This window comes from Rattus norvegicus, chromosome 5 (genome assembly GCF_036323735.1).
Source record: "Rattus norvegicus strain BN/NHsdMcwi chromosome 5, GRCr8, whole genome shotgun sequence".
NCBI lineage: Eukaryota > Metazoa > Chordata > Mammalia > Rodentia > Muridae > Rattus > Rattus norvegicus.
In genome coordinates, this window is record NC_086023.1 from 37,180,524 (window position 1) to 37,194,945 (window position 14,422).

The 14,422-nt window shown below is 36.7% G+C and overlaps 1 protein-coding gene across 12 annotated transcripts in view; it reads right to left on the reverse strand.

Annotated features, from left to right (window-relative positions):
• The window catches only part of Cnbd1 (cyclic nucleotide binding domain containing 1), a 373,043-nt gene that overhangs the window by 149,570 nt on the left and 209,051 nt on the right, over window positions 1-14,422 (reverse strand). For 9 of the 12 annotated variants that reach the window (XR_010051716.1, XR_010051715.1, XR_010051717.1 and 6 more), the window contains one exon: window positions 12,896-13,041. Coding sequence is in view for 8 of the 12 variants with exons in the window: in XM_063261274.1 (XP_063117344.1) it covers window positions 12,896-13,041 (146 nt within the window). In the remaining 4 variants the exon portion in view is untranslated. The remainder of the gene's footprint in view (window positions 1-12,895; window positions 13,042-14,422) is intronic. The other 3 variants (XM_063261273.1, XM_039110956.2, XM_039110952.2) reach the window with 1 other exon arrangement.

Sequence of the window (14,422 nt, forward strand, 5' to 3'; positions counted from 1 at the left end):
TTTATAAAATAGCATTATGTAGTTAAGCTATATTACAAACTCCAAAAAATATTTTAAATTTTGTAAAAATGTGCCATTATATAATTTCATATTTAAAAAAAACTCTTAACTACTTATATAAGGAGAACAAAAGGCATTTAAAGGGATTTTAAAACTAAAGGGAATTTTAATTAATCATTTTATTATTATTATTTTATTATTGACTTTTTCAAAGGTTAAAAGCCAAATGCAAAAGTTGATCAAAGCAAATATTTGTGTCTCCCTTTCTCTGATGCCCAGGTCTTTAAGATCACCCATTCCAAATTGAGCATAATGTTCCAAACAATTTGGATGCATAAGGTTATACTTCAACTGGTTAATACCCCTTTGACCTATAAACTGAATGTGTTATCTAATATCAGGAAAGACTTCCCTGATCCTGGTCAGCCTTTTACCAACTACCTAATGCCCCTCAGGCAAGTTTCTACACCACATTTCTGTCATGGATCACTTTGTTCTCTGCCTAAATACCTAACCCTCCTCTAAGATGGGGCTATGGCTCTGCTCTCAGATTTCTTTTTCTTTTGTTTCTTTGTTTTTATATTCCAGATTTTATTCCCCTCCTGGTCCACCCTCCGACTGTTCCTATAACTCACCCCCCCCCATCTCCAAGAGGATGGCCACACCCCACCCACCCCACCAGACCTCTAAACTCCCTTGAGCCCCAATTGCACAGGTTCAATTATTTGGGGATATTTAGCATGCGTTTTGTGAATGACCGAAGGCTAAGTTGCATTTTCATTAAAGACAGAAGATTTAAATGATCTTAAGAGAAACCAAAATATTCATTTTTGGGGCACTTAGAATTTTTTCTGCTGTTGAAAATGACAAGTTTAAATATCTACTTTCTTTATATCCTCGTATACATAAACTCAATAAAAGAAAATTGTGTGTGTGTGTGTGTGCATGTGCGTTTAGAGAGATTCTGAACTATCGATTCACAACTTTAGAAATACAACATGATACCACAGACAATAGAATGAAAACAATGGATAGTTTCTTCATAGCTGTTACTATGTTAGGCATCTTTGGAAATGAATGCACTGAGCAGAAAGTCAATATATCCTTCATCATTTCATGCAAGCAGAAGTTATACAGCACAAGTATAATAAGATTTCTTATTATGTGTCTATAATTTGAGTAAAACAATCTATAAATATGTAATTTGAAGTACAAGTGTGGGAAATAATGGTCCAACACACTAAAATAACCCGTTAATACTAAGATAGTCTATTCACAGGACAAAAATAAAAACTAGTATTTAATAAAAGTCACTAAATATATTATAATTAGATAAAGCATCCAAACGTCAGCACTCTTAAAGAAGTACAAAAATATATGAAGAGAAAAAATATTACATCTGGTATAAATTATCTAAGCTATCCTAATGAAAAATATAGCATGTTAAATAGATTTGGAAATGTAGAGAATTTTATTGGGAAGGTTTTATACACTATAATACAGAAAAACTATAACCAGAACACGAACACAAGTGAGATGGAATTACCACATCATCGTCAATCAACTATAGGAAGACAAAATTCAGGTATTTTCAAACATAAGTATAAGAGAAAGTATTTTACAATATTTAATTAAAAGTATGTTAATATTTTTAGGATCCGGGCCCACAACTCCCTGCTCCCAAACACTGTGGGAGAGAGAGCTCACCGCCCAGACAGGTGGTCACTCTTGAGACTGCAGGGCAGGAGGGACCCACAGTACTGCCCACCCCTGCTCGCATCCCTGGCCCAAGAGGAAACAGTATAGGGCCTCTGGGAACAAGAAGAGAGGGGCACTCAATGTTCCAGTTCAGACACCACCCAGCTCTACAGGGACCCGGTCAAACAACTCCCGTCACCCAAATCCGGTAGGAGGGAGAGCTAGACCTTCAGAGGGGCAGACACAGCTGGGAAGCCAGAAGATACTACACTCTGCCCACATTTCTGACTCTAGAGAAAAACGCCAAGCTAAATCAGGAACAGATAAACCATTGAAACAACCCCATAACTCCTAAAGAAATAGAAGCACTCATTAAAGGTATCCCAACCAAAAAGAACCCAGGTCCAGATGGGTTCAGTGCAGAATTCTATCAGACCTTCATAGAAGACCTCATACCAATACTATCCAAACTATTCCACGAAATTGGAACAGATGGAGCACTACAAAATTCGTTCTATGAAGCCACAATTACTCTTATACCTAAACCACACAAAGACCCAACAAAGAAAGAAAACTTCAGACCAATTTCCCTTATGAATATCAATGCAAATATACTCAGTAAAATTCTTGCAAACAGAATCCAAGAGCACATCTAAAAAATCATCCCTCATGATAAAGTAGGCTTCATTCCAGGGATGCAGGGATGATTTAATATACAGAAAACCATCAACATAATCCACTATATAAACAAACTAAAAGATAAAAACCACATGATCATTTCATTAGATGCTGAGAAAGCATTTAACAAAATTGAACACCCCTTCATTATAAAAGTACTCAAAAGTATTCAAAAAGAATAGGAACTCAAGGCCCATACCTAAACATAGTAAAAGACATATACAGCAAACCAGTAGCTAATATTAAATTAAATGGAGAGAAACTTGAAGCAATCCCACTAAAAACAGGGACTAGACAAGGCTGCCCACTCTCTCCCTACTTATTCAATACAGTACTTGAAGTCCTAGCCAGAGCAATCAGACAACAAAAGGAGATCAAAGGGATACAGAATGGAAAGGAAGAAGTCAAAATATCACGATTTGCAGAGGATATGATTGTATACTTAACTGATCCCAAAAGTTCCACCAGAGAACTACTAAACCTGATAAACACCTTCAGCAAAGTGGCTGGGTATAAAATTAACTCAAATAAATCAGTAGCCTTCCTCTACACAAAAGAGAAGCAAGCCGAGAAAGAAATTAGGAAAATGGCACCCTTCATAATAGTCCCAAAAAATATAAAATACCTTGCTGTGACTTTAACTAAGGAAGTGAAAGATCTGTATGATAAGAACTTCAAGCCTCTGAAGAAAGAAATTGAAGATCTCAGAAGATGGAAAGATCTCCCATGCTCATGGATTGACAGGATTAATATAGTAAAATTGGCCATTTTCCCAAAAGCAAACTGCAGATTCAATGAAATCCCCATCAAAATTCCAATCCAATTCTTCATAAGGTTAGAAAGAACAATTTGCAAATCCATCTGGAATAACATAAAACCCAGGATAACTAAATCTATCCTCAACAATAAAAAGACTTCCGGGGGAATCATTATCCCTGCACTCAAGCAGTACTACAGAGCAATAGTGATGTAAACTGTATGGTATTGGTACAGAGATAGACAGATAGACCAGTAGAATAGAACTGAAGACCCAGAAATGAACCCACACACCTGTGGTCACTTGATTTTTGGCAAAGGAGCCTACACCATCCAATGGAAAAAAGATAGCATTTTCAGCAAATGGTGCTGGTTCAACTGGAGGTCAACATGTAGAAGAATGCAGATCGATCCATTCTTATCACCCTGTACAAAGCTTAAGTCCAAGTGGATCAAGGACCTCCACATCAAACCAGACACACTCAAACTAATAGAAGAAAAAGTGGGGAAGAATCTCAAACACATGGGCACTGGAGAAAATTTCCTGAACAAAACACCAATGGTTTATGCTCTAAGATCAAGAATCGACAAATGGGATCTCATAGAACTGCAAAGCTACTGGAAGGCAAAGGACAGTGTTGTTAGGACAAAACAGCAACAAACAGATTGGGAAAAGATCTTTACCAATTCTACAACTGATAGAGGGATTATATCAAAAATATACAAAGAACTCAAGAAGTTAGACTACAGAGAAACAAATAACCTTATTTAAAAATGGGGTTCATAGCTAAACAAAGAATTCACAGCTGAGGAATGTCGAATGGCTGAGAAACACCTAAAGAAATGTTCAACATCTTTAGTCATAAGGGAAATGCAAATCAAAACAACCCTGAGATTTCACCTCACACCAGTGAGAGTGGCTAAGATCAAAAACTCAGGTGACAACAAATGCTGGCGAGGATGTGGAGAAAGAGGAACACTCCTCCATTGTTGGTGGGATTGCAGACTGGTACAACCATTCTGGAAATCAGTCTGGAGGTTCCTCAGAAAATTGGACATTGAACTACCTGAGGACCCAGCTATAAATCTCTTGGATATATACCCAAAAGATGCCCCAACATATAAAAAAGACACGTGCTCCACTATGTTCATAGCAGCCTTGTTTATACTAGCCAGAAGCTGAAAAGAACCCAGATGCCCTTCGATAGAGATATGGATACAGAGAATGTTGTACATCTACACAATGGAATATTACTCAGCTATCAAAAACAATGACTTTATGAAATTCATAGGCAAATGGATGGAACAGGAACATATCATCCTGAGTGAGGTTACCCAATCACAGAAAAATACACATGGTATGGATTCACTGATAAGTGGATATTAGCCCAAAAGCTTGAATTAACCTAGATGCACAGAACACATGAACCTCAAGAAGGATGATCAAAATGCGAATGCTTCACTCCTTTCAAATGGGAACAAGAATACCCTGGGGAGGGAATAGGGAGGCAAAGTTTAGAACAGAGGCAGAAGGAACATCCATTGAAAGCCTGCCCCACATGTGGCCCATATATACAGCCACCAAACTAGATAAGATGGATGAAGCAAAGAAGTGCAGGCTGACAGGAACTGGATTTAGATCTCTCCTGAGAGACACAGCCAGAATACAGCAAACACATAGGTGAATGGCAGCAGCAAACCACTGAACTGAGAACGGGACCCCCGTTGAAGGGTTCAGAGAAAGACTGAAAGAGCTTGAAGGGGCTTAAGACCCCATATGAACAACAATGCCAACCAACCAGAGCTTCCAGGGACTAAGCCACTACCCAAAGACTATACATGGACTGACCCTGGGCTCCAACTGCATAGGTAGCAATGAATAGCCTAGTAAGAGCACCCAGTGGAAGTGGAAGCCCTTGGTCCTGCCAAGACTGAACCCCCAGTGAACGTGATTACTGGGGGGAGGGCAGTAATGGGGGGAGGATGGGGAGGGGAACACACATATAGAAGGGGAGGGGCAGGGGTTATGGGGATGTTGGCCGGGAAACTGGGAAAGGGAATAACAATTGAAATGTAAATAAGAAATACCCAATTAATAAAGATCGAGGAAAAAAAGAAAAATGAAAGGTAATAATTAAAAAAGAATATTTTTAGAAGCAATTGAAATGGTAACTATTCAAATAATCCACAGCAATATATTTAGTCTTATTAATTAAAATGTCTAGTTTAAAAATAATAATTTCAAATTAAGAAAGAAGCCTTGTTATCATACATATAAAATCATGCAACAAATATTAATAATAAAAGATATAAAGAGCACTAAAGATCAAGAATGATAAAAAATTCAGACTGCTGACTTTCATTTTGGATTTTATAAATATGTCATAATTAGATAATTCCAAGCAAAGATAAAATCTGTAGTGGGAGAAAAATCCAGTTGTTATTAAGCTGACTTCACTATATAAAGTAAAATTTAAAAAAGAGATGCAATGGAGTCCCCATGCATGAGTGACACCACTACTCCCTGAAGGGTCCCAGAGGTACCCCAAGTAACAATCCATTGTCATTGCTCTTGTAACACTGCTCCTAAATGGTAAGACACTATGAATGATACCACACACTTGGGCTATACGACATAGAGAATTCAATCTCAAACTGAACATGAAGCTTTCTCATTGTGGCCAGCATTCATTGTGCCAAAAGAGGTAATGTAGGTTGTGGAGAAAGAAATAGCATTGATACTTTTACTAAGTGGTAAACTACAGATATACCACACAAATAGACCCACTGGTGCATTAATGTATGACTGTCCTGAAGTCAGTTCTGGTTGGACTTGAGTCATATTCTACAAGACGAAATCCATACCGAGGAATGAAAACCTAGTCAAAAGTCTATTCTGAGGAGATCATGGCTTCTAATGTGTCAGCTACTGTTGTTCTGCTTAATGATAATGTTGTTAAATTGCCTTCTAAATACTTAGATTTATACCCACAGATTTTCTCATCCTTGCTCTAAGACATTTCCTTGGACTGTGGGCAGCAGTTAACTAGCACATACACTTGCCTTGTCAAAATGCTGAGTCTATGTGAACATGAGTAGTTAGCCCTAAAAGGAAATAGAGTTTCCTACCCACCCCTGTCAAGGTTCAGGGAACACCTCATAGAGAAGGCAAGCAGAAGGTAAATAAGAGAGGATGGGAAATTTCTATCTTCTAGGATGGCTTGGTGATTTGTATATTTACAACTTCATGATAGCCGTGATTTACCTGCACAAAAACAAGCCAATCAAAATCCCGGAGTAGGAGTTCATGAGGCTCCTACCCATAGCTGAAAAGATACTATGAATTGACTAATGCTACTAAGGCAATTTTCATTGAGATGTGAAATAAAAAAGAGTACACATGACGTTGGCAGAGCCGCAGGTAGGGGAAACTTCTGGGTAAATTTGTCAGGGAGAAGAAAGAGGGTGAATAGGATCACACTATAGCATCTACATGTATGAAATTGGTAAAGAATAATTTGAAAGCTGAGCAATAATTTCACATGTTTTATAATTTTCTTTCACTCTTTTTTAATACATCCCCAAACTGCAGTTCCCCCTCCCTCCAGGGCTTAACAACAACAAAAAAATTAGTTCAGAGCAGATTTTATTCAGTTCCACAGTGGTCATAGTGAGTATATTGATCACCAAATTAAAATAAAAACCTATCCTTATAGTAATCAAAAATAGGTGATTGTTGTTTTTAGCGGGAGTCCCAATCTCGCGCTCCCTGCCTCCAGCTCACTGCTCCCAAACCCCGTGGGAGAGAGAGCTCAATGCCTGGACAGGTGGGCACTCCTGAGGCTGCAGAGAGGAAGAGACCACCAACACTGCCCACCCCTGCCCACATCCTTGGCACAAGAGGAAACTACATAGGGCCTCTGGGTTCCCGTAGATGAGGGCCCAGGAGCAGCAGGTCCACTGGGTCTGAGACACCTCCAGAACCTGAAGAGACCGACCGGATAAACAGTTCTCTGCACCAAAATTCTGTGAGAGGGAGAGCTAAACCTTCAGAGAGGGAGACACGCCTGGGAAACCAGAAGAGACTACACTCTGCCCACATCTCTGACTCAAGAGGAAAACACCAAACGCCATCTGGGAGTCTGGTGCACAAGGGCTCCCGGAAAGGGCGGCGCAGGTCCTCCTGGTTGCTACCCCCGCTGAGAGGTCATAAGCAACACCCCACAAGCAAACTTGAGCCTCTGGAACACCGGAAAGACCAACTTTTCTGTTCTAAGCGACCTGCCTAGTGAACTCAGGGCACAGGCCCACAGGAACAGCTGAAGACCTGTAGAGAGGAAAACCTACACGCCCGAAAGCAGAACAATCTGTCCCCATAACTGGCTGAAAGAAAACAGGAAAACAGGTCTACAGCACTCCTGACACACAGGCTTATAGGACAGTCTAGTCACTGTCAGAAATAGCAGAACAAAGTAACACTAGAGATAATCTGATGGCGAGAGGCAAACGCAGGAACCCAAACAACAGAAACCAAGACTTCATGGCACCATCGGAGCCCAATTCTCCCACCAAAGCAAACACGGAATATCCAAACACACCAAAAAAGCAAGATCTAGTTTCAAAATCATATTTGATCATGATGCTGGAGGACTTCAAGAAAGACATGAAGAATTCCCTTAGAGAATAAGTAGAAGCCTACAGAGAGGAATCGCAAAAATCCCTGAAAGAATTCCAGGAAAACACAGTCAAACAGTTGAAGGAATTAAAAATGGAAATAGAAGCAATCAAGAAAGAGTCGTTGAAGGAAGTATCCTTATGAGAGGAAATGGATGGGAGATTTAAGTGATCTCTGAGAATGAGAGAAAGAAAGATGAAAGGAAGGAAGGAACAAAGAAAGAAATCAATTAATTTAGGAGGAAAAGAAGTAGCCTAAATTTCCCTGTTTTTAAGATTTCATGTGTGAAATAGTTCATAGGAAGAGATCTATGTCTATGTCTAGTAACAGGCAAGCACTTCACTTATAAGAAGTTTGCCAAGTTCCTTGACAGGTGTGCTAGGCAAGAGAGGACTTAAAGCAGCAATAAATATGAGTAAACTAAGGGCCATGGCATGTAAGACTCAGAACCACACTTATGGGAGTTGAATCACTGACCAGAGGAAGAATGAACACTTTCATGGAGAAAAGGGAAACGAAGAGAAGCTTTTGGGATAGACTTTACTAGAACAGAGGGACAGAAGTCATAGAATAAAGAATGAAAGCAGTTTTCAACAATCTTTGGAGATTGATCTTTATAAAAGGACCTCCTAATTAAATCATCCATGCTTTGAAATGACTGATTAAAAATTATGTTAGGAAAAATTATGTCAAAATAAAACTGCGAAAAATGCAATATTTAGATCTGATTTTTTCCATCCGAGCTTGTTACAGAGGGAAAAGATTAAATGAAAATTTAAGGGTCTTTGTGTTTCATGGTAATACACATAATCTGTGACTATGAATTATCCTTTTTGACTTATTGGAAACTTTCAAGTAGAAACCTGGACTTAGTGTTTTGAAAAAATCAATCTTTTCTGAGGCTAGTAAAATGTCATATGGTGCTATTTCCAGATTTTACAGTAAGCCACAGCTCACAAGAGGTCCTGGGATTCTTAAAACTAACTTCAAAACTCTACAGTTAGGGCTGTGTTTTAGTGTAGGTTACCTGGTACACAGCATTTCTGATTTTCAGTATTTTCATCTGATGGTAGTTATTGGAACACCAATCATTTAGTTTGAGGAATATTTTCATTTAGTTACAATTAAAAGTTTTATATTTGTATCTATAAATTTTGAAGATGTTATAGATATTATAGATATCAATATATATCTATAAATATTACACGTATAACAATTTTTCATTTTATTCATTTTTGAAAATTGTATAAAACAGCTTTAAATGCACAAGTCTTTTTTTCTAGAATTTCTTGCAGAAAATGGGACACTCATTATTAAAGAATGTTTATATATATATATATATAAAAACATATTATATTTTATATATTATATATAATTATATATATTAATATGTAGGGTTATTGATTTATCAGTAAAATATTTTATTCACTAATTCAAACTGTGGTGAAGAGTGTTTGGCTATATGGTTGTAGACACATATACAGTGTCCTTTAAGAACTTAATGTAGAAGTACATTTTTCTTTTCTTCTTTAGTTGTCTTTGTGTAAATTTTATTTTTTAGCATAGAAACAAAGGTAAGATTACAAAACAAAAAATTAAATGAAATAAAAAATGCATGAAACACACGTATTCTGGTATGTATGACAGCCTTACAACACAGGACCCTGTAGAATGCAGAAAATTCCCGCACTGTTTCTCTCTGCTTCTGTGCTGCATCATGAGTTGATATCATCTCTTATCTGGAGAAAGACTGCAGATCAACACCTAATTCCCCTTTGTACTGACTTCCATCTCCTCCGTCCCTTATTTTCAGTAATTTGGTACAGTTAGTAATAGTTATCTTCAGCTAACGTAATTTTATAGTAAATAATAATATAAGGTAACATGATTGGTTCCATAATTATTTAGAAATATATATATGCTTGATTTACTTAAGTTCTAATACTGTTTCATTGTTTAATATTTTACTTGCAGAAGCTGAATGTATAAAAGACTATTGGATGAGAGAAATATTCAGGAAACTTCCTTAGATAATGCAGCTCAAAAGAACTAATGGTCATTAAAAAAAAAAGAGCAGAAGGTACAAACATCTGTGCAGAATTGCACCAGAGAAATGAGTCTCTGTGGCAGATTGAAAGTCAGCAGCCTGGGGACGAGGGTGTGCATGAGGGAGCACTGTAAACCACAGCAGACAGAGCAAAGCACACAGGCGAATAAAGCAAATGGAGAGAAGCAGACACCTAGCTAGGCTTTTTTCTTAAGGCGGATGAACAAAGAGAACTTCAAAGTTTGTGAACCTAATGAGCTGACACTTTGATAGGGAAACATCTGAGCAGTTAGAACTACATGTCTTAAAAATTCCAAGGGATCTAAGTACGGGGAGGTGAAGAAAAACAGAGACTTATAAATTTTTAAAGAACTGGAAAATACAAGCTGAAATTCTGTAAGAGTTCGTACTTTATTAATAATTATGGACAAGAGTTAATACGCCATCCGAATAAAATTTTTCCTATTTTTCCTTGTAGAACTTCCTTGAAAAATATGTCTCTAAAGTATACATGACTCTAAATTTATTGTATGAATTAGCCCGTCCATACATGTATAAGGACTAGAAAATTATTTGCCTTTAGTCATATTTTTCTTTACTTCAATCAAAGCCTGAGCTATTTGGTTTTGTAATGGGAAAGGGTACATTTAGGCTATGATTGGTAGCTGTGAACCAAAGATCACATATCACAATTGTTTGACTAATTGTAGAGCCATAATGTGAAGATGTACTGTGACAATCAAATATCTAATAGGAGCAAAGAGAGGATGGTGCTAACACAGCCATGGTGACTACTATCATAATCCCTTACAAGAACTCAATGATTAGCAAATATGTTATCTAATAGCAAAATCACTTAAAAGAGTCCTCTACTAGGACCCACCTCCCAAAGATCGTACTACCTCCCAACACTGTAAATTAGGCCACAGATAAGCAATGGTTTCAATCACAATTGAGTGTTTTGGAACATTTGAACCATGCCCAAACCATAACAGGACTCAATTCTACTTTTGTCCACTAAGGAAAAAAATGTATGTAAATTTAAAATGTCAATCTAGGTCACCTTATAATTTTAAATATTTATACATGTATTTTCATACACTTAGATTTTTTATAGGTATTTGTAAGTTTCTACTGTTGAACTTCTATTTACTACCTCTTGCAAATATGTGTGTGTGTGCATATATATATACAGAGACACACACGTATGCATGCACATACAAGTACATTCTTGTAGGAAGGATGAGTTAGCACAACATGACTGGTGTCCACTAATGGTCCACACATGTGCAACAACTGCATCTTCATTTTACAGCCTTAAGATCTGCCTGGTACATGGAGACAAATGACAATGGAGCATATGAACTGCACAGTCAATCAGATGGTGCCAGTACCAAGGGGCAAGATGTCATGGGCCAATGGGGCATGGGTAGAGAATATAAAGGCACTTTCCAATTCTGCAATGAATGAGTCTGCTTCTGCTTCTGATCTGACTACTAGAATCGGTGTCTTTGATACTAAGTCTTCTTAACCCCTACCCCAGTGACCGTATCTAGGGACCAAGGGTTAGGGCAACATATTCTTTATAGCCAGTGCCTACAATTCTATTGAACTGATGACTGTCAATCTTTCATTGAAGGACATTTATGTTGCATCATAAATTTTCATCATTAGATATACAACTTTATAATATAAAGTAGTTTTTAATTACTATCCTCAACCTAATAGCAACCCAACAGTGAGCATTTGTCCCCCTCTCCCTGTGCCATAAAATCATTTTAATCATGGCAAACTCCTATGATTTATTTTTTACCATTAGACATTAATTAAATGGAGCCAATTATGAGAGAAAACCATTGAGGGAAAACCTTCAAATTATGTAAGTCTTTCAAAAAATCATGAGTCTCCAAAATTTCAATTTGGTTTTACATGTCAGGTTCCTGATTAACTACTTTCCACAAATAGTCGCAAATATAGAGGGCAAGTGCAGAGGGCTGAAGTATGCTTAAAATTCATTTACAAGCAGAATTCCTCTGCGTGACGTTTATGCCTTGGGGACCACACCTGCAAACAATGACATCACTTTGTTTCTGTAAGTAATAAAACATCCATTTCTTGATACAAAAAAATATCTCTTGATTTCCTTCCCTTTAAAGGTTCAAATGCATGCATTTATACTGAACTAGCTCCTATATCCATGGTAAAGAGACTAAAGATGAACATTATGCCCAACAAGTGCTTTCCCTATATCTATACTCAAATCTGCATCCAGGTAGGCAAACATTTTAACCAACAGTGAAAGACTGCTGTGGATTGCTAATAAATTTGTACTGTGTGTTTGTGTCATCAACAAATGATTATAAATAATTTTAGGCTCTACTCAAGACCTGATGAACCAGAATTCTAGAGAATTAAGCCCATTGTGTCTCAGGGGGTACTACGAGTAATCTGGATACTTATTCAAATTGCAAATGCACAAACATACGTGTTGTACTTTGAATAGGAATGACTCTCATAGGCTCATGTGTTTTAATGCTTGGCCTATAGGGGGTGATATACATTAGAATGTACGACCATGTTGAAGTGGGTGTGGCCTTACTGGAGGAAATGTATTATTGTAGAGGAAGGCTTTGAGGTCTCATAAACTCAAGGTAGTTTGATAGTTTCATTCTGTTGACTATGGATCAAGATATAGAACTCTCAGTCCTTCTCTAGTATCATGCCTGTGTGCATACCGCCATATTTACCACCATGATTATAAAACCTCTGACATATAAGACAGCCCAAATTAAATGTTTTCCTTTATAAGATGTGTTCTGGTCACAGTGTCTCTTCATAGCAATAGAAACCTTAACTAAGAATATATGCTATAAATTTTACTGAAGTGTGAAATGTTGCTCAAATAGCAATACCTGAAAATAGACTATCTCCAAAGAGTATATTTTAGCATGCCAAGTAAAAATCATAAGCACTTAACAATCACCAAGTTGACATAAATATATGCATTCCATTCTGCCAGATACCTTATGCTAGTCAAATACCTGTGCTACCTTTGATCCAGGTTTCAGACATGACTTTCTTACTCAGGATTTTTAGATGCTCACTTCTAAGTTGAGAGGTTAAAGCTGGAATATTCTTCAACATCTTCCACACAAAGTTATGTTCATGGATTGTTCTGTATACTGGCCTTGGAAAGGATGAAACAGATTATAAATTCAGAGATTACAGCAAAAAGAAAAACAAGATAATGTATTGGCAGATTTAAATTTTCCATTTTTTAATTTATTTTAATTTAGAAGTTGTTCAAACTGTATTAAAACCTCATTTGGATTTTTGATATACATTTAACATCCACTCTGTTTCTAATAATAAGAAGTACCATGATGCCGTAAGCTTCAATAGAAACCTAATTACAATTAAAGAATGTATTTATTAGCAAAAAAGACCGTTTAGATATTAACTAAAGAAGATGTTTTAAATTTCTACATTTTATACTTGATCCTTAATAGTATCTGACTATTTATACTTGATCCTTAATAGTATGTGAAAGTAAAATCAAATATGTCATTAGCATAATTATTGTAAAGATAATGCTTCTCTTTCTCTATGTAAAATATTTATTAATATATTACATGTAATATAATAAATAATAATATAGGACAAATACTATATATAATATACTATAATATGTAATAATATAATTATATAAAATACAATTTGTATATTATATAATTAAATATGTATAGTTATAAAATATATATAATTATATAACATATATGTAATATATAATTTATTATATGTGACATATAATGTATATAGTATGTATGTACTGGACCATCTGCTTAGAAAATTTACTTCACTGAATCCTATTTTACCTTGTGTGCTTGATATTGTTCACTTGAGGTAACGGATCATTAATGCAGTTAAGTGGAGCAGTTTTCAAATACAAGTAAAAGGGAAGAAAGGAAGACAGAAACATGAAGGACAGTCATGAAGAACAGTATTCCTTAACCCATTTAGCCAAAAAGGGGGTTTTAATGAAAAAGACATGATTATACAGGTCTTAAGATTATACAGGTCTATTAAGTCCTTACGTCTTCTTGGTTATAAGAAGCTGCCTTACCCTTTAGGAAAGGCCTAATGTAGAGTTTGTGCTCCCGTCTATGTCACTGATCCAGAAGGCCTTCAAGCAAAGCTGAGCAAATGAGGGTGAGCAGAGAATAAACAACCTTACAAACAATAGCGGCAATATAACCTTGACTTTGGCAAGTGGACAGTACTAGAGATATGTAGATGTTTTTATATATTTTAAGGACGTCTACCCTTAAAGTATCCAGTATTGAGACCTAATGAAGTTGTAAGGATTGAGCTTTCAAACCAAAGCACACGGAACGACGCTTCATCTTCAAACACAGAATTCTTGTCTTCAGATAGTGAAGACAAGAGGTGCTCTACTCCAGGGCCCTCCCTCCCTAACTAGAAAAGGAAAAAAAAATCCAAGACCTAAAACTTGCAACACTCTTAGGTTTGCATAAATTAGCCCATGGAAGTAGCATGGTTGTCATGAA